The 27,741-nt window shown below is 41.3% G+C and overlaps 1 protein-coding gene across 1 annotated transcript in view; it reads right to left on the bottom strand.

The window, feature by feature from the left end:
• si:dkey-247m21.3 (5-hydroxytryptamine receptor 4) overlaps positions 1 to 27,177 on the bottom strand; it is a 31,541-nt gene extending 4,364 nt beyond the window's left edge. The window contains exons 1-6 of the mRNA XM_034601320.1: positions 27,034 to 27,177; positions 16,019 to 16,100; positions 15,469 to 15,639; positions 14,874 to 15,074; positions 14,472 to 14,625; positions 12,864 to 13,528 (exon numbers count right to left, since the gene is read on the bottom strand). Of these exons, the coding sequence (XP_034457211.1) occupies positions 12,864 to 13,528; positions 14,472 to 14,625; positions 14,874 to 15,074; positions 15,469 to 15,639; positions 16,019 to 16,041 (1,214 nt within the window). The 5' untranslated portion in view covers positions 16,042 to 16,100; positions 27,034 to 27,177. The remainder of the gene's footprint in view (positions 1 to 12,863; positions 13,529 to 14,471; positions 14,626 to 14,873; positions 15,075 to 15,468; positions 15,640 to 16,018; positions 16,101 to 27,033) is intronic.
• Between the last annotated feature and the right edge of the window lie 564 nt (positions 27,178 to 27,741).

Below are 27,741 nucleotides of genomic sequence, written 5' to 3'. Positions count from 1 at the left end.
CTTTCCCTCCCGTGTCTCCTCTAATCTGCTTCGCTGTCTGCTCCTTCCCAGAAAGGGGAACAATGTTTCCCTGCCCACCATTTGTTTCGTGAGGCTATGTCAGATGTCGATTACGATTTTAAAAAACAAAAGATTAGCGGAGGACGGCGAGGCTGGAGGAGGAGGAACATCTTGGGCTATTTTACCAATTTGTCTCACGGGAAGCTTTAAACATGTGGAAGATGTTTCTTCAGTTTCTGAGCTGAACGACAGATCTGCCGAACTAATGCGGCCTGAGATTTGAATCTGTTTATGTGGGATTCTTCACGCCAGGAAACGTATTTGTGACACTTTTAACGATTTGCGTTTTTCAGCAGTATAGTCATTACATAGCAGTTTTCATTATGGCAGAGTGGGGGAACGATTGTGAGAAAGGAGGACATTTTGACTTAATCGGATCTTTAAAGGTTTTTAGTTTAGTCTTTAATTCTAACTAATGGCAGACATTGCAGGTGAAGTTTGAAAACTACATTTCGGATTTTTATTTTTCTGTATTTGTACAATCGCTTTCTCTATTTCTCTGTTTATGCCGTTAGCCTGGTGGAAAACGAGAAATCTCATTAAACATTAATTTATGAATGTTTTTCCCTCAAGGCCCATGGAAATCTTGATCCTACCACTATCACTGTACATATCTAAATACAGATCAGAACCCCAAATAATACAAAAGTTACAAAATTACAAAAGCAACTGTGTCTAATGTAATTTTGTTAGTAAAGTGTTAGCATGTTTTCTGTCAAGGTAAAAGTCTTGGGTACAATCCTTAAAGGCACAAAACTCCAGGAAGCCTGGAAAATAAAATATAATATTTCCACTTCCTGCAGCACCACCACTTCCAGTAAATTCCCTTGCGAACTAAATCTGATCTGTAACACGACCTGATAGAGAGATCGAACACGAGATAGAAGGAGAGGTTTGTGTTCCTTTCATTTCACGCCGATATCTTTTCGGGGACATTAAATAATCAAATTTCGCTCTTATCTCCTCGTTTCTTTGGAGCTGAAGACGTGAGGAGGGACTTCGCTGATGGGGGCGGGAGATAAGGCAGATAATCCCCCATAGGAAAACTAGGAAGCAGGATGTGATGGCGGCGCTAACTTGGACATGACGATGGTTACATCTACGAATCCCTCGGCTGGTTGAGCAGATCATTTTGGAAGACTTGGTGATACAGCTTCCTCCTTCACTAACTACTGTTTTAACTATTTTTAGCCCTTTGATAAAAACGTGTATACTTTACCATAACCAATAAACTAGTTTTACATACTTCTTACTCAATTAGATAAATAATCAGGACTTTATTCCAGTCCTCACACATTCCTCAGTACTCGTGTCCACGCGCACACACACACACACACACACACACACACACACACACACACACACACACACACACACACACACACACACACACACACACACACACACACACAGAAAGAGAACAACAGGGGCGGACGGACCCGCTCGGACAGCTCCGGCACTCGAGGGAAATTCGTCTGCTAATTGGCACAAAAGTGGGGATTCATTCTGGAAACTGGGGCAGTGAAGCCTCAGTGTTTCCAGTCTGTGACAAATATGTTGGACACATCAATTGGGAATTCGAAAGAGGGAACTTAAGTTTGTGAATGACAGAGTTCTAAAGATGGATTCCTCGATCGCAAAGTGTTTATAATGGAGAGATGGGGAGATTTTATTGGTCAGGAGCATCTGTCCTGTGCCGAGATAACACAATAAAGACCTAAACGCAGAAACAGGAAGCAGAAGTAGGAGGAAGGAAGTGGAGACACGTTGTCCATCTTTATATACAGTCTATGCTCTGCTATAATATCATCCTGTCATATACTAATTAGATTTGTTTTTATTTTTGGACGCAAGACTATAGTCTAATACAGGCCATGCACTCGGGCAGATTATTAATACGTTACTCTTTTAGAGACCCACATTTCTTCTCACATTCAGGCCCAACTCCTTTCAGAGGCAGACGTTTCCTAAAAAAACCTTGTGTCCAAATTAAAGCGTCTCGTCGCTCAAATGGCACAGAACCATCGAGGGGCACAGCAGAGCATGAATAGACTGAGAGAGACTGAGCATTCATGCATTCATCCATAAAAATACAACAAAAACCAACAGTTCTAATAATTACTCTCATTATTAAGATGATATATTTTGTGATTATTTTGTGAATATGTGAAGCGTCGTGCAAAAAGCTCATGAAATTGACATTTAAAAAGAAACAAAGTGACAGAAGAGATTCAATCCTCTTCTGACAAGACGCTGGACTGGGAAAGGAAAAAACACTTGTAGGTGTCGAAGCTCCACAAAGATGCATTCAGGTGGAAAGAGAGGCCTGAAAAATTAGAGCTCTGGCACAAACGCTCCTTTGACAATAAACACAGACGCTGACCGACTGAGCCACACACTGGCGTCCTGTGGCCCCTTTATGAGCACGAACTGGGTTTCTAGGACACACAATCCTCCGAGTTGCATGTTTGGCTTTCTGGTGTTTGTGCGAATGCGGAGAGATTCTGGAGAGAGAAATCCAAAATTCAAAAACGAGTTGATAACACACAGTTTATAACATGTCAGTTTCATTAGCATCGCTCTGTTTTATGTTGACTTTGTGATTCGATCATTCGGGTTAAATCGAGCGTTCGTTCCTTAATAATTACAGTTTGTTACAAATCCACTCATGAGTCTCTATGACGAATCTTGTGTCATGTTTAAAATAATCATTCAAATCAAAACAACACACTAATTGCAATGTCATGAAATGAAAACAAAAAAAAAATTAAATCATACTTTATAAGGCTACACACTTCACTGGGAGGAGATCAGTTGAATTAATTAGTTTTGTGTGTGTGTGTGTGTGTGTGTGTGTGTGTGTGTGTGTGTGTGTGTGTGTGTGTGTGTGTGTGTGTGTGTGTGTGTGTGTGGACATCAAATTGAAAGATATTTAACCTCATATCACTTTTCCTTTGATGAAATCGTGTCCGCTCATTGAACCTTTGAAACTTTATCTTGTGACTACATTTCTTTATTAGAGAACATGATTAAGTGAATTAAATACAGCAGCGTCGCATTGTTCAACCTTCTCTGATCCATCTATATTTGTAGTTTCTAATAAAATATACACCAGAGCCTCGTGGACTTTTTTAAACTTCATTAACTGATCACTGGTAACCATTTCCCGAAGTCAATTAATGGTTTTCCACCAGAAAATCTCCTTGAAAAACAGATTTAAAATGACAACTGGTTCGATTTAGACAAATCATCACAGTGAATACTATGTAGACTTCATTTGATTGGTCAGGACTACGAAACCCTTTTGCAGTTAATGGGCAAAAATACAAATGTATAGTCATCTCTGAGGTATTAAATGAAAGTTTACCATGAAGCTCCTCCAGCTGGGATTCAGTCAGCTCCTCTGATTGATTCAGAAATCCAATCTCTATAATCATTTATACCAGAATGTGACGGCTGTTTTCATTTAATAAAAACTCACTTAAGATGAAGTAGTGGACATGCAGAGTGGTCCAAGGTGAAATCTGGCCGTGACGAACATGTTGGACTGAGCTCTGCGCACGAGAGAGCAATCACTAACGTACACCTCAGACAAAACACAACCCAGCTATCTTTCAGTCAAACACATTTAACCACACGACTTTCTTATTTTGCTTTAAGTATGAAAAAACTAAATATGGAGTTTGTCTAAAGCTCCAGTTTCAAACCACAAAAAAGATAATTTGTGAATTTGTCACATTCATTTTGTCTTTTCCTTTTTCTTATCATCTTTCCCAGTTTGCACCACGGTCTTCCAGAGGCACGACACACTTTCCTAACCTCAGAATGCATTTGTAACTTTGTTGAAGGCTGTCAGATGAATAGTAATTCAATGATGTCTTATCAGTTGAGTACATTATAGTGACCCAGTTGATGACTAATCTGAAAGTCTTCATCATTTCCTCCCACCTGCCTGCTGTTTCTATGGAAACACAAAAAAACACTCGAGGCAATAACAAAAAATGTTGTACTGGAGGGTTTTGCACCACAGAGAATAACAGAGTGACAGTTGAAAAAATCGTGAATAAGAAAGTACATAAAAAAGTTCTCTGGATGACCACGGAGTCGAGCAGCGAACAGCAGGGGTCCGAGGCTGAACTGAACCGTGTGACAGAGCGAGGAGTACCAGAAATACAACATCTAACTTCTCAGAGAAATTAAAATAACAAAAAGGGAACATCAGTCGCATCCTAATACTGACACAGTGTAATAAGAGAAGTATGACACTGATCAGATCTGTGAAGTGACCCTGTTTAGCATCGTCCTCCATGTCTGCATCACCGTCGTATCATTTTAAAACTGTCAGGTCATCTAAAATATATTATGTCTATACTTAACTTACAATAGAGAACTGATCTCTGAGAATTCATCAAACTGCATCTTCCGGGAATTATGTACAATTTCACGTTAAAGATTTCCGTTACTTTAAAACTTGAGGAGAAGCACAAGCCAACGTTATTCAAAATGTTTGGCCAATGAAAAATCGTTATGGTTTGGGTCTGGCTAGGCAAGCTTTAGGCTACATGCTATGCTAACACGCTCAAAATGCTCAAAACACACAAGTTAAAACATCACAAGGATTGTTTCATATTCAATTTCTGCCAGTAAATAACATTCACCTAAATCTAACACAGTGAACTTTTAACCTCAGGTGACAAACGGACTCATTGTGCAGCTCGTTTAACCACTCGGGAAATCAGATTTAACTTTTGGTGGGATATCAGAGGGGAATATATTTAGACATGTGACCCAATTCCACTCCAAGATTTTAACTGGACTCAAAAGCAGCGGTTTAGTTACAGAGGTCATCACCTTGAATCCCATTTTCTCACATGTCCTTATTTGTGGAGATTCCTGAAAGAATTTCTTCCAGCCCATTTATCTAACTGTACATTTTACAAGCTAGAAAACACACACACACACACACACACACACACACACACACACACACACACACACACACACGCACACGCGCACACACGCATGCATGCAGAAACATGGGGCAGTAAAGTCATATTTAATGCCTGCCGTGCAGGGAGAGGCTACTGAAGCTCTAACTGAGAACACAACATCCAAACGGTTTCCAAAGAAACAATTTAACCGAATTGAACTGAATTAAATCTTCATCGCTCCTTTGGGGGAAATTTTCTCCGCAGAGGGAATTTAAAGTAAAAACACATGATCAGAACAATGAAAGCAAATGAAACAAACAAATCCTAAGAATGCCTGAACCTCATCCCCGAATTTAATATCAGCTCTGCACAATGTACACGCTCAGCGCCCGCGTTCATGCCAGATTTAGACTGAGCCCGTCTATCTTCGGTATCAGGCAGGAGACCATTACTTTCCTCTCCTTTGTGCAGACGGAGAAATGTGAAGTATGCGATTCACCCGAAGCTACGACGAGGTCAGCGGTTAAAGATTGACTAGAGATCTCTGGCAAGTGCGTGGCCACTGAAACTCAATTGCACTGTTGTAAAGTTGAACATATGCTCTCCAGCGACATATGGGCGTCCGACGAGGCAAGTCACACATACATGTACACAAACACACCTCTAACACACACAAACTGCTCCTGTTACATACACTGCACGACCGTCATTCTGACTCCAGCAGGTTTCTGAACCAGGGCTTCGCAAAAATTTTAATAAAGCAGCAACAAAAATGACAGGAATGAGAATATGATAGAAACAAAACTACAGGAAATAATGTGAAAACACAAGGGTTTATGGGTAAAAGGAGATTGATGCTCCTGTCTGATTGGCAGCTCATGTAAATAAGACATAAAACAAGTTATTGTCCATTTTACCATAGATTTTATACAAAGATAGACGACGTGGCAGCTCCCCAAAAGTGAAGCCAAAGCGCCTCGATCGCCCCCTGGTGGCTGGCTGCAGAATAGGTCATAAACCCCACCTTCTCCATTTTAAGGCGCATTTATTCTGCTTTTACGTAAAAATAAATAGATGTACTCGTTACTGATCAGACTGTGGCCCCAAATGACGTGGGCGCTCGTATCTGGGATATTTTGGCTTCATCTCTGGATAGTGGAAGAGAGGAAGTGGAGATGCGTCGTCAAAGAAAGCAACATTTCCAGTATCTGTTTCGAGATGCGATCACACCCGTGTGTTGTTCGTGACATGATCTGGAAAAACAATGCACACTAAACCAGTCTCGGTGATGCCGAGCGGAGCCCGAGCTCACAGAGCGATGGGAAACTGTGATAGTACAGAGTCCTCAGAAGCCCCATCAGAGGAGGCCTGGCAAGAGATCTGATACAAAAGTTCAATCGTAATGTTTCAGCACAGAAATGAAGTTAGGACTTATTTCCCTGCTCCATCTCTCTGTCGGGCCGACAGTCATCTGAGGTGAAGTCCTGCAGGAGATCAGGCCCACGATTCTGTGAAATCAACTCCTGTATGTTTCCTTATTTTCCATATTTTTTTTTATTCTTTATCCCAGATACATGACAGTCATGTTGCCCTATATTAGTCATTTATCATTTGTTGTATACAATTGAACATTTTAGCCTCAAGCTCTGAATAGAAATAATTGGATTTCTTCATGATCTGTTTTTCTTCTTTGGAAAACATTCTTTATTTCCTGTCTATTGTAACCACTATACTTTAGTACATCTATTAGCAGGAAAAGGTTGTTCTTTCTTTTCTCTATTGTTTTCTTCCAATTTGCCAGGACATACGCAGCTTGTAACTATAACACAGAGAAGGATAATGTAGGATAAATGCTGTTTTAGAACTAATCTAACTCTTGTTTAGAGGCTGACTGCGGAGTCTGAGTTTCAAGTCGGTGAAGTAACACCCAGAAGCTCCTCACTGCCCCAACATCATATTTACAGAGAAGACACAAAGCCCTCTCAGAAAATAGACTGCCGCCTTAACTGAATTTCATGGAGCTGATTTGCCCAGGTGGGTCCTTTCCACGGTTCAATTTGTCACCAAGGAAACAAGTTTCCAATCACAGAGAAGCGAGGCCACAGAGAGATGAAGAGACCGAGGGAGGGTTTCATTTAGAATCACAGAAGAGTTCGGGACATCCAGAAAAAGAAACTGAGGAGGAAGTGGCACGACAGCAGTGAAAAGTGGAACAGGAACCAATCGGTATGGACTTTGGGATAAAAATCAGGGAAGGCCTGAACATAATTCCAATCTTTGTCTTCCCCGAAAATCCAAAATCATGTTGGTCAAGACAGCAACAAGATGAGTAGCAGATTAGAAGTTAAGAGAAATTAAAGGTGATTATAGAAACAAGACGAACCTTTCACGTCAATGTTCAACAAAAAAGAATCAAAGAAACAAGAGATGAAGTAAAAAAAAGAAATAGAGCGAAGAGAGAGGAGCAGCTGGAGAATTTCAGGGTTCAATCAAACAATAATAAATCATACAGGTCTCATAATAAATCACAACCTGGAGTGTTTACACTTCTCCCGCCTGTCTGTCTAAACCAAGTGTCTGGTCAATAAAACATGTTTCCACCAGTGTTCTGCTTCACATTCACACATTTTGTACATTTACACAGTTTACAAAGTGTCACTAGTATATCAGAGGGTTGCTTCACTGATTTAGTGTATTGTATTCCTATAAAACAAATTATGATAAAAACTTAAAATATATATATACTTTATACTTTACTCTATACAATATATATATACTGATACAATTATAACTATTCAATGCAATATAATCCTTCCTGTGTAATCATCCTGTGCCACTGCACTTAATTATCTGCCCATAATATACTGTTTGTAGAGGAAGGTGTATTATTCTGTATTTATATATATATCATTTATTTTATTGTCTATTTTATTATATTTTATATATGGATCCTACATTTTCCCATAATGCAACGTGGTAGCATCTTTTTGATAGACCTTCCCTGACTGGTAAATAAATGCCTTCATCTTCCAAACTTCTCACTTTATGTGCGTTTGTCTTTCTCCCGCCCCAAAGCTGAAATAACCTTAGTGACATCACTGACATCATCAGGAGTGACCCTCAATGTAATTATTATAATTCATTTCATTTTCTTCCACATCACGTCCCTACATGGAGCCGAACGTTTTTATCTTATCTCAATCATCAAAACACAGAAACATTCAGAATGTAATAAGAAGTTATCAGAAAATATCCACACACAGATAACTTTGCTTTGGCATCGCTGCCAGAATCACCCAAACAAGCCCAGTGACCGTGCGCGGCTGATAACAGTGACCGCCGCTCGGCTGTATTCAAGGAATTCAACCGGACGCGTGATGAAAGTGAAACCAGGACAGATCCCACTGAACCTGATCAACTGCTACAGGAAGAGTTTGACATTTAGAGTTATGGCTTGTTATTGGAAGGGGGGTTTATATTAGAACTATAGCTGCACCGTTTTTTCTAAAGTTCACCCGTTTATTGTACATTTTTGCCCGTAAAAGGTAGGCTACTCGTGTTTGATCCAGAATGTGATATGTGCACATTAATCCCACTTAAACTGCACCTTTCACATTCGTTCAACTCACTCCCGTGCTTTTTTATTTTTGAGCTGAACCTCACACGTTCTGCCCACGCTGGTTTGGGTCCTGATGTCAGCTGCTTGGAAAGAAGTGGAGATGACAGAGCTGAGATAATCACAGAGAAAGTACAGACGAGCAGAGGGGAGATTAAACTCGTGAGACTCAAAAGTCACGGTTTCAGATGACTGGGTTAATACTGAAGAGAGAGAGAGTTTAATAACTGCCTGAGAATCATTGGAAAGGACGTGTTTATCGTGAGCTTGATGTTTACATTCTGTTAATTTATTCACTTTCTGGCTGAGAATTAGATAGAAAAGATTGACTCTTCTCTTATGTCTTCATTCTAAATGTTAATCCTCCTCGTACATCAGTCTTCTGGTCAAACCCTCGGGAATAAAGCGAAGAAACATATTTTCCAAAATCCCAAACTATTCCTTAATATGATGGTGGGACTTTGGCTGTTTGAAGTGAGCTGGATTTTATGGCTTCGTTACTTTTGTTCTTGCTAGTGTCTCTTAAATCTTTTCTCCGAGAAGAAAAGTGCTGTATAATTAAATAAAAGTTTATTATAATGAATTTTAAATTGAAATACTTAGGAATGAAAAAATGTCAGTGAATTCATTACTGTTACACATGAGTTTCACAAGTTAAGCTTCACTACCAACAGTGGACATGATGTCTTGGTTTTGGTTTTTCCTCAATACCCCACACTCCTGTAAGTGTTTGAGATTGTGTTGAGCTGAATGACAAAAGTGTTATTCATCTCCGAGGAGTCAGCTGCACACCGTCTGATTCATGTGGCCATTAGCTTTCAGACAGAACACAGTAAAACAGAGCATCTCCTGACTGGAGCAACACAAGGACACACAGGACGGTGCGACTGTATTTACTCAACAGCTTGAACCTGTTTGAGATGCTTCAGATTCTTCCTTCTCCAACAGTGGGCACAACACAAGCTCTTTGTTATGACTCTAATCACAAACAAGTGTCTACTATCCACTGCGACTGTGTGTGTGTCTGTGTCTGTGTGTGTGTGTGTTTGTGTTGTCAGGACCACTCTGAAGAACAGCTTAAGGATTTGGGTGATGTTATTATTAATAATCTTTCATCCCATCTCAAATTAATTTGTTATACAAATTTAAAATGTTATAAAACTGTTTGACTTGAGGAAGAGACGTTTTGCTGAACGAGATATTAATGAGGTTCTTTTTAAACTAACATTTGGAGAAAACTGTCAGGTGTTATGTCATTGTGGTCTTGAGCCACATGATTAAATAAAGAAATAAAAATAATGAAAATGTTACAGTGTAATTTAGTTACAGACATAATACACAAATGTGTTTATCTTAAGAGAAATATTCCTTTTTCAGAGCCAAGTTGTACAAATGTAGAAGACACTTGTTTGTATCTTCAAAGAAAACCACAATAACCACACTCGCACACAACACACACACACACACACACACACACACACACACACACACACATGCCACCTGCCCACAGACATCGTCTCGACGCAGCCGGAGCTCCCTGACGAAAACATTTCGACAGGATTCCTCCAGTCATTTCAGTTTTCCAGTGTCCTGCCAGTCGTAATCTGATCGTCTGAATCTGTTTTCTGTCCGACAGATTTCGAGACAGGATATCAGATCGGAGCTAAGACTGTTTGTCTTTCTGTTTCCTACACACACAGACAGGAAGTCCAGAAAAATGCACACAGACTGCACACACATCACTGAAACCCCTTCCCGCAGACACACACATGCACAAGCCTAACACCACAGAAGTAACAGCTAAAGCAGAAGAGAATGGTGCACATTAAGCATTAAAGTGTGTGTTTATATGTGTGTATATATTCCCACTGTGTGTGTCGTAAACACAAGCGTGAGACAATCACAAGTTATCACACCACAGTCTCACTCACATCAGCCTGTGCCTATTCTGTATGAAATAAATTATCAGCTGTGTATCTATCTGTGTGAGTGAGTGTGTGTGTGTGTGTGTGTGTGTGTGTGTGTGTGTGTGTGTGTGTGTGTGTGTGTGTGTGTGTGTGTGTGTGTGTGTGTGTGTGTGTGTGTGTGTGTGTCTGTGTGTGTCTGTGTGTGTGTGTGTGTGATCGTTATTGTTTCTATCCGGAGGCGAAGTACTTGTGTTAAAGTTAAACAGTGCAGATGCAAGCAGGTCACCTCCTCCATCATCCTCCGCACTCGAAGGAGCACAAACACAGACATCAGCTAAACCACCATCATTAACCCACTTTAACAGAGAAAAGCCTGTTGGACTATTATGGGATATTATACATTCAAATTCCATTAAAGATGCCAGTGCGTAAATATTTTTGAAAAATGTAATGTATTCCACCAGATGTTTTTTACTCTTTCAACAGCTCAGATGACTCTACGCTCAGAATAACAACTTAAGATGATTCATAACTTTAACGGCAATATTTTTTTCAATCCAACACGCATTTTGTGAGAGCAGGCGTGAGTTTTTTACTGAGGGCTTAACAAAAGCAAAAAAGACAGTCAGGGATAACACTGGATAATAATGGAAACCCACCTGAGATCTGATATTTACAATGTAAAGCTCAGTGTATTAGCTCAGAGTGTTGGCATGCTAACTTTTTAATTAACCAGGTGAACGGTTTAGTCCAATGGGAATGTCCGAGTGTTGTGATAAAACAAAGGTATTCAACATGTCTGCACAAACTTTCATGGCAGTTTATCGATGTTGTTGATGTATTTCAGTCTGGAACCATTTACTGTATATATAGATGTATCCCTGTCAATCATGACGTCTAACCCCGTTCTTATAGCATCAAATGACTAATTAAAACCAAAATGATCAAACCAAGACAAACTTTGGTCCATGTCCCATCCGCTAACATGGAGGAGGCGAGGTAGATGCTGCAGCCAGCCACCAGGGGGCAATCAAGAGTGTGTGTGTCGTCCATCTTTATATTCAGTCTACGTGGTGAACCAACAGACTGACATTGCTCGAGCCATGTCGCTAACTAAGTATCTAGCTTCGCAATGAAAAATACATGCTACCGCTGAAACATATTTCAATATTCATTACTTAACATAACAAAGGCCTGAATAAAATATGATGAACACTTTAGATTCAAGTCACTGCTTTTATTCTGAAGGGAAGATGAACTGCTAAAGTAAATATCAAGTGTTGCCTCATGTCTTCATCCAGCTGCAGCTGTTTCTTATTACGATGAAGGTTTATAGTTTATAGTTACAGCTCTGGTTTTATTTACTAACCAAACCTTACGTCATATTTTACGAGCAGCAGAATCACATAGCTGATGATTCCTTTGCGAGTCAAAGTCCGGGACAATTTTCATGTTTTCCTGCTAAAATGTTCACTATGCAGAGCACCGCCGCTGCTTTGACAATGAATAGTGTTTCTAGATGAGACACAGCATGTCCACATCTATTATTTACACTTAAGGGTAAGAAACATGGCCTAAATTAAAAAGAATTGCTTCATTCATATAAGATGATGGCTGCACCAAGGCGTGATGTTTTCTCTTCCTGTCTGTACTGACGCGCCATGATGTGAGGTCGCTGGAAACAAATCAGCTAAATATTTTTACTATTTTAAATTAAGGAAAGATCTAAATGAATACATGGATCCAATCAGTAATGTAAACAGTGTGTCTCCTTGTTGTGACACATGCAGCAGCTCTTTTGGTCCAGTGTTTATGGTGTCAAACTGGAAACAAAGGAACAGATAAAGGTCAAATCTGTTGTCTAGACAGACAAAGAAAATACAAAGAAAAGAGACAGCCCATTGGCACCTAGCTGACCGTGATAGGAAGGTACGTTGCATCCATCTCTCTTTGCAGGGAGAGAAAAATGAGCCTTGTTCCCGACCTGAGGCCTTGGTTTCTTCTTTGCTGGACTTTTAACAGAAAGGCCAGCTCACTCTCCCAGACCTGTTTACTCACACATCTACTGTACGTCACAGCAGGATAAAGGTATTGTGTCGTTCGTCATCAGTGCAACAAAATGGCTTTTCCCCTAATTGTGACGATGACATTACAGATCCGCTCTTAGTAAGAAACATGCTGTGTCTTCTGTTTCAACAGGCCAACCGTGCGAAGTCAAAATATTAAGGTGATCGTGCCAAACCCAAATAGAGCTTGAACCATGACTAGGAAAACACATCTGCCTCAATGGCTTCAGTCCATTGAGAGAACGATGGAGCAAACATTCACAGAAACTGGTTGTGACCTTACCTCAGTGCCATAGATGTGCCGTTGACCGACGTGGGAGAGCACGGTCTACGTGTTTGTCTATAGGAGTAGCTTCCCTGCCGTGCATACCGCTGGTCCCCGCAGCAGAGGATCACCAGAAACGCCCTCCGAAACGCTCGGTTCAGGAAGGCGTACAGGAACGGGTTCAATCCTGAGTTGATGTACCCGAGCCACAGCCAGGCTGTCCACAGCTGCCAGGGCACTGAGTAATGAATGAAGGGGTCCACCACGTTGGTGATGAAGAACGGCGCCCAGCATAAGCAGAAACAGCCCATTATGATTGCCAGCGTCTTTGCCGCCTTGGTCTCAACGCGCATGCGGCTGTTCGCTATGGGAGCCTGCTCCAAAGAGGAGGACATCAATGTTGTCCGAAGACGGTAGTGCTCTGAGGGATCCGAGGAAGTGGAGGACCTCACAGAGATGACCGGAGCCGTCCCACTGATGGGGGCCGAGCCGGCGCGCTGCAGCGTCTCGATCTGTCGTGCGTGGCTCATGGCAGTGACGTAGATTCGCTGGTAGGCCAGGACCATGAGGGCCAACGGGACGTAGAAAGCCACAGCAGAGCAGATCAGGGCGTAAGGCTGGTTGACCAGAAACACACAGCTGGTGTCGTTGGAGCCTCCCGTCAAGGCTTGCCTCTCCTCAATCTGGACGGAAGAAGAGAAACAGACACAAAAATAGAACAAACAGAACATAATTTAAGATTTATGGGTATTAAAGCATTCACCAGAATCAGAAATAGGTACGATGTTAAGCATTAGGACTTTCTTTCCATTAGTCAGAGCCGTAAAGGTCACAATTATTGAATCACTTCTTGTGGCTTTGCGGCAGCTTCAGTGTGAAGAAGTGTCAGTTTAAAACAATTCCTTTTTGGGGCAAAACTAAAGTGCGTTGGAACATTTTTTGAATTCTTTTTAAAGAAAAATGAACAACAAACATCACTAATATAAAATAACGAACTGAAACCTACAGCCTAAATGTGCGCACACAAGTCATTTCAATTCCTTTGCAATTTTGTCTGTGACATATCACTTGAAGGCAGCGATAAAAAAAAAGAAAGAAAAAAGATCATTGTTTGGATGCGGCCTGACCGAAAGAGCCGTGTATTTCATTAAGCGTGGCTGAATAAATTCATCTATTCGCCGCCTGCCTCTGGGAGTCCTGCAGCTCATTTCAAGGCGGCTCTGAAATAACCTCACGTCAAAACATATCCAAACCAGCAGAAAATGCTCGTTGAAGTGCCGTCTTCGCTCGCAGCGAGAGAGCCTCCACGGGGGAATGGAATTGTTTTGTGATCACTGCATTACCGTGTCATTGTTTCGAGGGATTGGAGACGTTATTAGAAACAGAGAATATTAGGTTGGAGAGGTTTCAGCTGCGTTTGCCCCCACGGAAAGAACATCTCTCTCTTTAGGGCGTTTCAGGGAGGTATATGAACTCTTCGCTGGGAAACTTTGTCAAAACACATTATATATTTCGTTGATGCAGGATTGTAATGTAATTTTTTTTTTATAAGAATACCAAGATCTTTAAGCTCATTACTGTTTCACTGCTTTCCCGCCTGCGTGGCTCCTGATCTTAAGGACTTACAATGTCCTCGATGCCGATGGCGTTCCAGCTCTGCATGATGGGTAAGAAGGAGATAAACGTGGGGATGAGCCAGCAGCTGCCGAGCATTACTGCCACTCTCACCGGCGTCATCTTGTGTCTATAGACCAGTGGCTGGCAGCAGATAGCATAATACCTGGAATTATACACACGCACAGACACCCACACACACACACACACACACACACACACACACACACACACACACACACACACACACACACACACACACACACACACACACACACACACACACACACACACACACACACACACACACACACTCAAGTTTGCATCTCAGGGTCTGATATGCATCTCTGAAACAAAGGGTAATTTATCAAAGCCCATGAAGACGGTTCAAATCCTTCGTCGTCTCTCACAAACCTGTCGAGTGCAATGCAGCACAGGTGCAGGATGGATGCTGTAGTTAACAAGACGTCCAGGGATGTTCGGACGAGGCAGAAAATCTCTCCGTACCGCCACTGGCCGGTGGTCAACTCAATGGCAGCAAAGGGCATCACAACCAGCGCCACAAGCAAGTCGGCGAACGCCAGCGACACGATGAAGTAGTTGGTCTTCTTTTTCCTGAGAGCCAGAGGAGACAAGTTAGAAGTCACTGTTAAAATGACCAGTTCATGGTGTACGATTTGTATGTTTTACTATCGTATCATGGCTCACATCTTACAAGCCTTAACTTTAAAGCTGCTGTCGCTCATTCTGTCCACTGATCAGTCTGTCTTACTTTTATTTTTTTTAAACTTACATATTTACAGGATGTTTCCGGGGAAACTCTGTAATGTGAGTGCCTTGGCATTTTTTTTATTAGTTTCTGAAACCCATCTCTGTTTTCATCTCAAAAGTCCCAGAAACTATTGCAATGTGACTTGAAACTTAATATCACGCCCGACCAGATCTGCCAGTACAACATGTGTCTGTTTTATAGTCTGGCACAGAGTTGGTGAAAAGCCAGTGGGCTCACCGTAGATGTCTGTCCTTGCAGAGCGCCACCATGACCAGCAGGTTGCCAAACACCGTCATGATAATAACGATGGAGAGAAAGATGGTGAGAACGATCGTCTCCAATGAGCTCTGGAATTCCTGCTGCTGTTCCTGTTGTTGTTGTCCCGTGTTTATTATGTCATCCAACAAACTGCAGTAAGAAAAATATATAAAAACAGCTTAGTCAGTAAGTACTTTGAAATTCCGCACTTATTTAGAATCTTCTCATGTGAAAGAGGTTTTTTCTTTACGCCTAGGATTTGGCAAATGAAACTGCTTGGTTAAAGTTATGTTATCATGGTCAGATGGTGGGTTAACCCATGCATCCAGCCCAACCTCCTCTTTAAACGATAACTTCACTCAATAATTATTTATCAAAATTATTTGAAATTACCACTTTAAATAAGACCAGTTCTGTTTACAATCAAACTCCTATTCTACTGCGTTGTGGACAATGATACGGAAATTACTTTTTATAAACTGGGACCTTTTAAAAAAAATATATAACAGAGTTTGGATTATTTACTTACTGTTGAGGTGATGCTGTGGCCATCACTGGTCATCTGCATTGAAGTCAGCAGAGGAGAGTCCTCATCACCCCATGCTCTGGCCCTGTCACACACACACACACACACACACACACACACACACACACACACACACACACACACACACACACACACACACACTAAGTCTTCGCTTTTCTGAAAATAGTATCCAGCTTGCACGTACAAAGTGGTTGGATTTCTTATTGTTTGTCTATCCAACACCAAAAATCTAATATTTGCGCCTGAAATAAATTGCTGGATCACAGCATGAAAGCGTGTGATATTTATAGGGCAAATGGGCTGCAACAGGCAGCAGCTGTGTCTGCCAGATTCCATCAGTGTGTTAGTTTGTCTTTGTAATGCAATAATAACACCATGCTTTAGTGAGAACCAAAAGAGAAATTCTCATTTCTTCTTCCCTTTGCGAAAGGAGAGATCACAGATCAGATACCAGCTGCTGAACTGCACCTCTGGGGCTGGTGGAGATTCTCCCGCTCTAAAGGTCAGACTGTTTGACCCTGCAGCCCATATTTAACCTGGTAAATAAGGTAAACAGATAGATTTTACCAACAACAGCCTGCGGTAGCAAGATGAGTCTAAACAGATGAAGGAGGTTAAAGCCTCAACTCTGGGTCATTGTTCACCTTGACCAAGTTCAGTCAAATTTATAACTTCTGACTCTGATAAGTATTCAGCTTCTTATGATTTAGTTTTTTCTAAAAAGGTTTGTTGATGGAATATAATTACAGTTTTTGTCGTGCAGATTTGATTCTCAGTTGCCACTTGCCATTTTTAGCTTTCAGTAGCATTGCGTGAGTACTTTGTGTGAGTTAGCAGCCATGCTAGCAGCTCTATAAGGCTAAAATCAGAAGTAGTGTCGCCTTAAGTTGAATGCTAACGCCACCATGCTAACATTCTCACAGTGACAATACAGGTGAATGTTTAGCAGCAGGTTAACATTTGCCATTTAGAACTAAACACCTAGCACAGGTAGCTTGCTGATAGAAATATTGTATTATACTGTAAATATACTGTATATGTATTGTTTTGTAAGTTAGTGGACCACCAGCCTGAGAATCATGAAGCTCACATAGCTAAACATAGAAACCTATTAGCACAAGATGAGATAAGTGAACGCTGCTTCCCTCTATTTTTAGAATAACCGAGGGGATTTCGACAAATTCGATCAGTGTAACAGGAAATGAGAGCGACTGGAGTCGAGTCACTTCAGACCAAGTGTCTGATTCTGAGGAGCAGCAGAGAGACTCTCATCACCACAGCACTGTCGATGCCTTATCAGCTTTAAGGACCTCTTAACAACATATGCTGCATCTCCGCTTTTAACAGCTGTCTGGCCTTATCGCACTCGAGGGTTATTATCATCGCCCAACAGACTGCTGCCAACTTCCTGCAGACAGGCCGCTATTTACAGCTCGACATGTCTGTGTATCACTTTATCCAGGTGTAGGTTTACTTTTGTCCGTTGTGTAATCATTCATCATTCACTGGACTGAATCTTGGCACGGAACGGTTTGACTTATCTCAGTTTAGAGTTAATACACTTGCAGTCCAGGTCCGCGAGACTGGTTTTGATTTGTTTGCTGGTCCCCTGAGCCAAAAAGAGCTGACAAGGCCTGACAGCTTCTCCAGTTTCTGACCGGTGCAGACATAATTCCTTCCACATATACATAACACTGGGTTGTGAAAATATGTTGCACTTTTTTTTTAAGTAATGACAATCGAGCCAAAAGCGAAATCAAAACAAGGGAAAGTTCAGGTTGTTTTCTATCAACATGCTCATTTTTCTCGAGGACAGCGGAGAGATGACACAACCCTGATAGAGAACACCAAAGCCCCGTTGTACTTGGCCGAGAAGCTTACATACCATCTGTATAGGGCCTGAAAGAATTTATGTTCATTTCTGAGCGCATGTGGACCATGAACAGATTAAACAATGATAGGGCCCCTGGGCGTAGATGTAATGTTTCCCCACCACCACCATCTTTATTTGTTGAGTACCAACAGAGATGTTTTATGATTTCTCACCTGCAGCGATTCCCATCGACCAGATCAACCAAGGAATTAGAGACAAAGCCTAAACATTGACATTTGCATGATTATCTTGTGAGGAAACTTACTCTAAACTATAGAATCAGGTGATTCACCAAGAAAGTTATGTTTTTACCCTTGACTGTTGGTTAGTTTGTTTGTGAATATGTTAACATAGAAATTATGGTCCAAAGACGAACCCATTAACTTTTGGCATTCATCCGGACAAAGGCCTGTCAAAAGGTTTTTTTAACATTATCAATAATGTCCTAGGGTCCAAATCTGGATCTGAGGACTTATTTATGGGGATTTATCAACTCTATTGAGGGCTATGAAGTTCTCTATAGATTCGTTCAGATCCAATTAAGTGACCCCTCTCTCAGACACAGGAATTGTACAAATGAGGATAATGGCGCACAACCTCAGTACAGTTTGAAGTTTGAAGTTGCACACGATTTGCACTCGATGACGTCTATGAAATGTGACGGATGTAGTTTTTGTGAAGCCTGAGAAGAGAAAGTTGATCAAATCCTCCTTAATTTCATACCTCATGTGATGGGATCTAACCAGCACCTAATCTGAAGCACATTGAGGCCTCACTCGGGGGCCCCTCATCCCTCGGGCATCACGGTCTGTGTCCGAAAGGCAGATTCAGTGATTCGTCAACGATTGGGACACAAAAGACTGATACACGCATGGCAAATATATGTTTAAGTCATCGAGTTGCTGAGGGAATCTTTCAGCTGAACAATGGGGCACAAATTGGATTCAGCTTTGCTTTCTCATTACAACACCCAGTTTTAAATAGCACAAAAATGACTGATTGCTGCATCTTAAATGGTTCGTAGAGGAAATTGTAATCAGCATTATCATCTCTCTCTCTCTCTCTCTCTCCCTCTCTCTCTCTCTCTCTCTCTCTCTCTCTCTCTCTCTCTCTCTCTCTCTCTCTCTCTCTCTCTCTCTCACTCTCTCTCTCTCATCGCACACACACACACACACACACACACACACACACACACACTATCATCATCACTGGACAACACCACCTACCCTCCTACTCATTGTTCACTCGGTTACATGGTTCTGTCAGGAATTAGAAGATATTAGCCTGATGTGTATTTCTAAGCAAAGGAAGAAAGAGGATTGAAAGAAGGAAATAGAGAGAGGGCGAGAAGGGACAGGAGCCATATTTCTGACAGGTTTCTGTGGTTTTCTCCTGTGATGTGTGTCCAGGGAGGCGAGTTTTCACAGCTCACCGTGTCCATTTCACATCTGAGAGACGAGGAGCTGATTGAAAAACTCCACAGAGCAGTGGGGAGGACGATGACAGGTTGCTTCATGGTCTTTTGTCGAATAGTTGTAGAGATATGATTAATCTGCATGGATTAACAGATTACCATTTTGATAAAACCATGATAATAAATTGGGGTCCTGGCTAATCAGGCCGGGTTCGGACAAGAACTTTGAAAGTATATTTGGACTTCGGTTGGATTCGGTCCCATTGGCTTGGCTATCTACTTGAGTTTTACACTGCACGTGCCTGTTATCGGGGAAAAAACATTGGGTTCAGTTTAAACTTGTTTAGTTTTCTCTCCCCCGACTCGATCAGGTCAGCTCGAGCTGCAGTTTTCACAATCCAGAGATAAAGACTATATCAAGCCAGGATTAACAAAGACTGGCAACAGAGATCAGCTCAAATTCAAGTTAAGACACATTATTATATCTGACTGTGCTATATGTATATTTGTAAATACTATGTTAATAGATAGATAGATAGATAGATAGATAGATAGATAGATAGATAGATAGATAGATAGATAGATAGATAGATAGATACATAGATAGATAGATAGATAGATAGATAGATAGATAGATAGATAGATAGATAGATAGATACATACATACATAGATACATAGATACATAGATACATAGATACATAGATAGACATGTGTAGGAGGTGTGACTGACTCATCTAACATGAGCTGTAATTAGAAGATTCTCACTCTGATCTACCTGATTCACATCTGAAAATCTACCTCTGCTCTGTTTATGACAATGTTTAGGTTCCAAATCTTGTTTGCAGTGATTGAAACAGTGATTTGAAAGCATCTGACGGAGACGGCAGAGGGAAATCTCTACGAAGAGGAGAAGACGAATTCAATTCAGAGGTTGCCTCTATTCATTCAATTAAACACTGTTGTGTTAAATGCAGCAAAAGAACTTCGTCAGGTGGGAGGTAAATAGGCCTAGATCTCACATAATCTCACACCTCAGACTGTAAGAGGGCTGAACCGTGAGTGTGTGTGTGCGCTCACATGCATATTTGTTTGTCTGTATGTGGAGGAGTCATCCCTGATACTGTTGCCAAGGAGACAGAGGAGTATCATGGTTTGCAGCCCATCGTCCTAATTTTAAAAGCTTAAGCAGGGAAGATTGTGGCTCTCAAAAAAAACAACACATGCAGGGACAGACGCTCTTATACTGAAAAGTGTGTGGAGTCTGTGAAGTAGCTTCTAATTAGTACACATTTCAAGGTGGGATTAAAAGATGTCTCTCATCAAGATCCATTGTTAGAAATCAAGGAAAATCCTGCATCTGTCCCCTGATCTGAATTCACACCAAACTCTTCCTTCCCACCAAGTTCCCTGGTTATCCCATCTGTAGTTTTTGCGTAATTGTGCTCACAAACAAGGTAATAAAAGCCAGACATAGCCCAGTTCAAACATCAGCCCCACGACCTGCACACTTCTACTTCATCTGGTGTTCCCTGCTCGTCCTACTGTATATTGCATGCCTGCGGAGTGTGCAGACGGAGCGAGTGATGGGAACAGCACAATAAGAGCCAGACAGTCAGGAAAATAAAAAGCCCTGTGTAGCTGTATTGCATTCTGTTCTACTTTCCGGTTATTGTGAGTGTATAAATTGGTTTCTCTGCCTCTTCAACAGTGAATCTCCTCCTCAGCGGCCTGGCACTGAAGAGAAGCCCTGGATCTGTCTTTCCTTTCTTTTTTCATTCTTTTAGGTCAGTCGGTGTTTTTGGGAATGAATCTTTACACTTTTATGAAATGCTGGTGGAGGTGGTTGTTTTGTTTCCTGTTTTACTTTAAAAGTACCTGCTTTACTTCCCGTCCTTGTCTGGTTTCCCAGTGTTTCACTGTTTCAGAACCTTCTGGGGACACATTGGCCTGGAATAGTTTTCCTGCAGTGACACATCCTGATGGACAAAGTCTGCTGAGAATTAACTCATTATCTCAAACCAGCGTCTACTTTCGGGGGAAAGAAACATCGAGGCTTCTGCTCCATTTGTCGGCTTCGTGTCTTTTCGAGCTGCGTGATGTGCAAACAGGACAGTTCATCTCGAGGATTTGTATACGCTACTGGTTTGTGCAACAAGCAACTGAATAACCAGGCTGCATCTGGAGATATTTCCCCCCCATTTAAAGACCATATTTGGCAGCTGAAATTAAAAAAGAGCGTTCCTGGAACATGCAGTGTGGCTGAAAAATAGGTTCAGTTCTGCCAAGTTCAAAATTACTAAAGTTAATTATTTTACAAATATCCTCAGGAATACCCTAAACTCTGGCTTTGGATTGAACAAAGTTGAAAAGATGACACTGAGACAGGACTGAGAATATTAATATTGATAATACTTTTTCCGTGATTCACTGTAAAATTATTATTATCATAAAAAGGTTATAAGCATCGGAGCATAAAAGAACGCAAAAGGCCGAACTGAAATGAGACGTCTGGTCTACGGAAGATTTCATTGTCCTTCATGTACATTCAGTTGTTTCCAGTGTAACAACTAAAAAACATTGAAATACACAATAGCGAATATTCTTAAAAAGCCACAAATGTGCATTTTGATCAAAACGTCAAACGTGTGTTTAACTCAAACGTGTCACGAATATTCCACAGCCCCTCGTTTCCCCTTTCTTTCTATCTTGCTGTGGAGCCCCTGACTTTTCTTTGCACTCACAGAGGTGAAGTAACTCACTCTCTGGCCTGCTGCACCCATCACGGGAGCAAGATGCAACCCAGGCAGTGCGGAGCGTGTCTGCTGGATAAAGCTGTGTGGCTGAGGGTAATGGTTTGTGAGCAGGTAATTGAGCGCGCTGGCCTCGGCCCGGTGCCAACTCGGCGGTAAAAGAAGAGCGAAGAGAGCATCACACAAACATGTGCACACAAACAGTTATGTGTGGACCAATGCAAAACACAAGCAGGCTGAGGAAATGAAGCATCCACCCGGAGGAATCCCATAGTGTGTGCCTCCCTGCGGGTTTAGTTAATGCTGATCGGTTTTCCACTTTCTCATCGCACCACTGTCCACATTCATATTTTCTGCAACCACACTGCTGGGAATTCCTGCACGAAATACATTCAAAGGGAACAATTAAATGCCAAGAAATAAAAAAGCTTCTTCATATAAAGATCTTATGCCGAAAAAACACGATTTAAAGTATTTTAAATATCTAAATAACTGTTGAAATGTTGTTAAACCTTTTTCATTCATTCACGTTCAAATACAAAAAATTGACTGTGATAACAGTTACACATACGGTATTTAACTTTGCCTACTAGGGGTCTCTCCATCAAAACATTAGAAAAATACCTAGTTTGATGACGTCTTGCCGCAGTGTGGGATCATGGGAGTTTTGGGGGTTACAAAAGGTATAATGCAGATCTACTTGTTTTATCGAAGAATTTTCACCTATTATATCATAAATGGAAATTAGTTTTCTACTGTGAAGAGAAGGGGCGTGCAACCACCTGGGTAACGTTTGTTTATAGTTAAATTTAATCCCGTTCAACTCGTTAAAATCTTCCTTGTTCCGCTAAAGAAAATACGATACTACCTTGTCCTGCTTTCTGCTTCTTTCACTAAGTAACTGTCCAGAAATAACTCATCAACAATGATTCAGGATCGTCCAACATGAGCCTGAACTGTAATTCTATAGCTGCATTAAGAGATAAACATACCGACAGCTACCCTACCCCACCATGGTTAAAGTTTCAAAACTATTTTAGAAGCTGGAGAAGAACTTGAGCGAACTGAGCCCTGTGTTGTTTTATTGGCATGTGAGATATGTTTGCCAGGCTCGCTGCTTAGATACGTTTTGCCATTTATATAATGCTGAGCCCCGAAGGGAAACCCGGCCTGTGGCAAAAGGAAGTCGGAGAATGTGAAACGAACATCAAACAGCTGGAGAGTGGATGAAAATAAACGGCATGATTGATATCGATATAAAAAAACAGAGAAGGTATTTCCATACTGTGCAGGAGCAAAACAAAGAGCTTATATTTGTTGACAACATTGTGTGGAATTTACTTCTGCACTACTAATCTCTTTCGATAACCGAAAAAGGCAAAAGTATAGACAAACATGTTGCTCTGGGTGAGGTGTCGCTGATAATGAATAAGGCCCGGCAAGCCCTGGGAATCAGGCTAATGAGTTGGCTTTGGTTCAGACAGCCTAAAATTAACCTTGAAGGCGGCAGCTCTCTCCTAAATGTCTACAGGGAGTGGCTCATAAGGACGGCACAGCAGGCGGTAGCAGGGGAGAGGAGATAACCTTTCCTGGTGAAGGCAGAGAGCGCGACTGATCCCCTCAAAATAAAAATAAAAGCCAGCTTCACCTTAATTTGTCGGGGGGGGGGGGAAAGCAGTGGAGTACACTCGCTGTCTCTCAACACCAGTTTGTTTCACCTGCCTGATTCACTTACAGATGCTCATACCTGGGAACGGACCAGTGCTCTCATGCCACTGGCCGCTGCCTGATCCACATGGTTTCAGTTTCCAGATGAGGCCGGGTGTTTTTTTTCTCACAGGATAATCAAAATGAGATTAAATTTTTTATCCAGATTTAAACCTTTTGTGCTATTAAATTTGTAATGATGGTAAAACCGCTCACAAATGGCTTTTTTATTTATTTTGTGTTCTGCCAAGTTGCTGCCAGAGGTTACACACGGGCTGGGAAACTCAGAGATGCTGAGTGATGAACGATCTGTTGCTTCATACTTTCAATGCGGATTCGGACTAATGCTGTGTGTTTAAAGGATTCCATGGTGCCGACGCAGTTTAATATGTTTCGTGCATGGGGACATGCCAAAAGAAGTTGGCAAGCCAACGCCGGTTTGGAAAAGACTTCCTGAGAACAGGAGCCACGACAAGGGAAAGAAATAAAGTTTATTTATTACCAGAGAGGGGATTTAAACAATAACCAAGGGAGTTGCTTTGACGACACGGCAGCCTCAGATTTGCTTGAAAATGTCACATCCCATGTGAGAGCTTAGGCACGCACCCGTCTTTCTGTGTATAAGTCATCCGCTCTTCATATCTGTAAGACTCGGTGCTTTAGCAAAGACGGCTGGCACACGATCAGAACAGGAGCGGCTGTGGGTTGTCATGGTTGTCGTGTTGAGCAGCCGTTTCATTTTGATCATATACGTACCAATGAAAAAAGCCATATCACCAGATAATAATGTCATTTCAATGTATAAATATAATTACAAACTGGCTTTACACTATATACTATATAAGGCCATGTTTACAAACACATCCTGCGCATAACAACAAACTGTAATGTTACTTCTTACGTTTAATATTTATTTTAGCCCATTTTGCATCACCTTTTTTCCTTGTATATACATTTTAGAAACTGTTTGAATTATACATTATACTTAATTATTTTATATAATGTCTTTTCTGTCTGTTGTTGTTTCTGTATGTCTCCATCTTTTCTTTAACCTACTTACTCAGATGTTTACGTGTTAAAAATAACTCAATGGGCCACGTCTCAGTGACTGAACCGAATGGGATGCTGTGCCAATGATTAACAATTCAACACAAACACTGTGTGATGATAAATCACCTGTGTGTGTAAATGTTGATCGTTTGCACCTCATCAATAAATTGCTGAAGTGAATGGCGGGCTTCAGTATCCATCATCGCTGGGTTCAGTGGTTGAGAAGTGGTCCAATGAACTGAGAGCACTGACCTCCGCTTGCAGACGGCCTGAAGCGCAGCAGATTCTTTCTCAGATAATATGTGTATGTTTGTTTTTCTTTGCTCAGCTTTGTTGCCCTCGTTTTTTTTTTGGGGGGCTTTGCGACCATGTGCATCTCCCTGAACATTGTTATTGGCACTGACTGTGTCCTGTGTATGTGGTGGAGTTCACAGAGAGACACTAGAGTCCGTCTGCACAAACATGGAAACACTCCTCTAGCAATAAACCAATCAGCCAATCATGGGGCAGGAGTGCGATGCATAAAATCACACACACACACACACACACACACACACCCACACACCGATAACAGTTTGCGCATCTACCCTTATTAGGATTTTGCATCAACTTCCATTCATTCCTTGTGGACAGCCTAATCAAAACGTTACCATGACCAATTCATGCCTCACTGCCTAAACTTACCCAACCAATCACATGTTAACCCTTAAACTTAACCAGGAGCCAGGTTATGACATTTTGCCTCATTAGGACAGGACTCTGGTCTCCACGAGTTCTACTGGCTATGAAAGGTCAGTGTTTAAAGAGGTAAGAAAAACGATTGCAGACACACACACACACGCTCACATGGTGTAAACAGCACAGTGTGTCGGAGCAGAACATCTTACTCGACCGTACAATGTTTACAGTCAATTCAAAGCTTAACCAACAGACAAGCAGCCAAATACAGCAGCAGCAGCAGCAGCAGAATCCACTACCCTCCTGAAGTGCATTTACATTAACAACAGATCGTATGTGTGCATGTGTGTGCTGATGAACTATGAGCGTCATATTTCTAATGACAGATTAGAAACGACAAACTACTGTCATCAAGTAACAGAAAAGGAGAAACTGCAGCATGTCAGCGATGAAATGTCATTGGGGAGTTCTCTGTTTTCAGGGTACTTGACCTTTGCATGTGTCCTGACAGCCAACTAAAGTTTTTGGGAGAAGCTCCCGCTAATCTCTTCGTGGATGTCTCAGCCGGCAAAAACAAAGACCTAGGAATGCTGTGGAATTTTGGCACATCCTCACCTGCTTCCAACATGCGATGAGCAAGGAAAACGTCTGATGAGGTAGAAACTCCAGCAACGCTCGTACAAAGATCAACTTATTTACTGTAAGTCCAACACGTTTTGGCTCGAAGACCCAATGAACAAGGAATGAGCAGAAAGATGCTGCTGAACTCTCCTCATAACTGCAATTTTTCACCTATTGCACACACCCACTGTTTGTTAACTCATCCGTGCTCTCAGATAGACACACGTCTCTGACTCCAGTGACATAAGTCATGTCATAAAACAAGTAATAAAAACCCTGGTGAACCAAAGGAAGTTCAACTAAAGTTTAAGCACTTAATCTAAGTATAAGTATCGCTTAATGTGCACTATAATACTGCGGCTTGTGGCTTAACTGCTGATTTTGTGCACAAATATAACGTTTTCTTCTCTAAAGCATGTACCTGCACATTCTACTGTATTTCTGTCTGTATGATAGTCTCAGCCCCTGAAGGATAGTGGATAATAATTCATATTTAAGAACTCAAAATACATACTACTAATACCACATATACAATATACAATATACTGACCATCAAACGTATTTTAAATTTCCCCTTTTTATGGATTAAAAGTGGTTGATTAAAATGAAACTGTATGACAAATATCCTTATTAGACCTACTAATGAGTTAAGAGTGTTAACATAAAAATCATAACAAGTGCATTGCATTTAATATGTAATGTTAGATGACTGCAGCCTGATCAATAACCTAATAAATAACCTACTGATCTTTTGATGACAAGAAATGAGTAATAAATGATAAAGGTCTTCAGTTTTTACAGTAATAGTTTTTTAAACTGTCAAAATTGTTTATTTTATTCCCTCTACCTGTTTCCTTCTCTCTGACAAACTTTTATGTAAAGAAATGAATCCAACCTGCTCACCTGTACCGGGCTCCTCGCCTCCTTCCTCCGGTGAGTCTCCGTGTTTCTCATGCTCCCGATGAAGTGAAGACATGGAATGAGATTTACAAAAAAATTATAGAAAACAGATCCGATCTGCACGAGCTGCTGATGAGTGACACCGGGCTAGAAAGAGAGAGAGAGAGAGGGGAGAGAGAGAGCGGGGAGAGAGAGAGAGAGAGAGAGAGAGAGAGAGAGAGAGAGAGAGAGAGAGAGAGAGGGGATCGGTGCTGCCATCCTGTGGCTGCATGACGCAATGGGATTAGTTGAGTGGTTGGGGCCACTATCAGTCAATACAGGGAAAACGTGTGGTTACATTTCCATAAAATGCTAAACTGCAACTTTTGCTGTGACAAAGTTTGAATATGGAAAAACCATATGGGAGGTGTCTGGGATATTATGACACCTGAGACCTTAAAGGAATAATGCAAAATCTGTAACAAGAAACTAAGTTTGAACTTCATTTTCAAGTTTATCACTGAATAAAACATTTATTCGAAAAGCTTTGGGGTGACGGGCCTCGCTGGAAAGATTGATAGGTACATACACTTTATTTTCCACATCGATGAAAGTTTGGCTTCTTCCAAATACATCAAAAGTTCATACATAGACAACACCATTGAAATCATACAGAATATAGGATATACAATACAGTCGTGCAACAAACAAAAGGTCAATGGACAGGTAGCA

Source organism: Hippoglossus hippoglossus, chromosome 12, assembly GCF_009819705.1.
Source record: "Hippoglossus hippoglossus isolate fHipHip1 chromosome 12, fHipHip1.pri, whole genome shotgun sequence".
Lineage (NCBI taxonomy): Eukaryota > Metazoa > Chordata > Actinopteri > Pleuronectiformes > Pleuronectidae > Hippoglossus > Hippoglossus hippoglossus.
The sequence above is the reverse complement of the archived record's forward strand: the minus strand, read 5'-3'. Positions and strand labels throughout refer to the sequence as shown.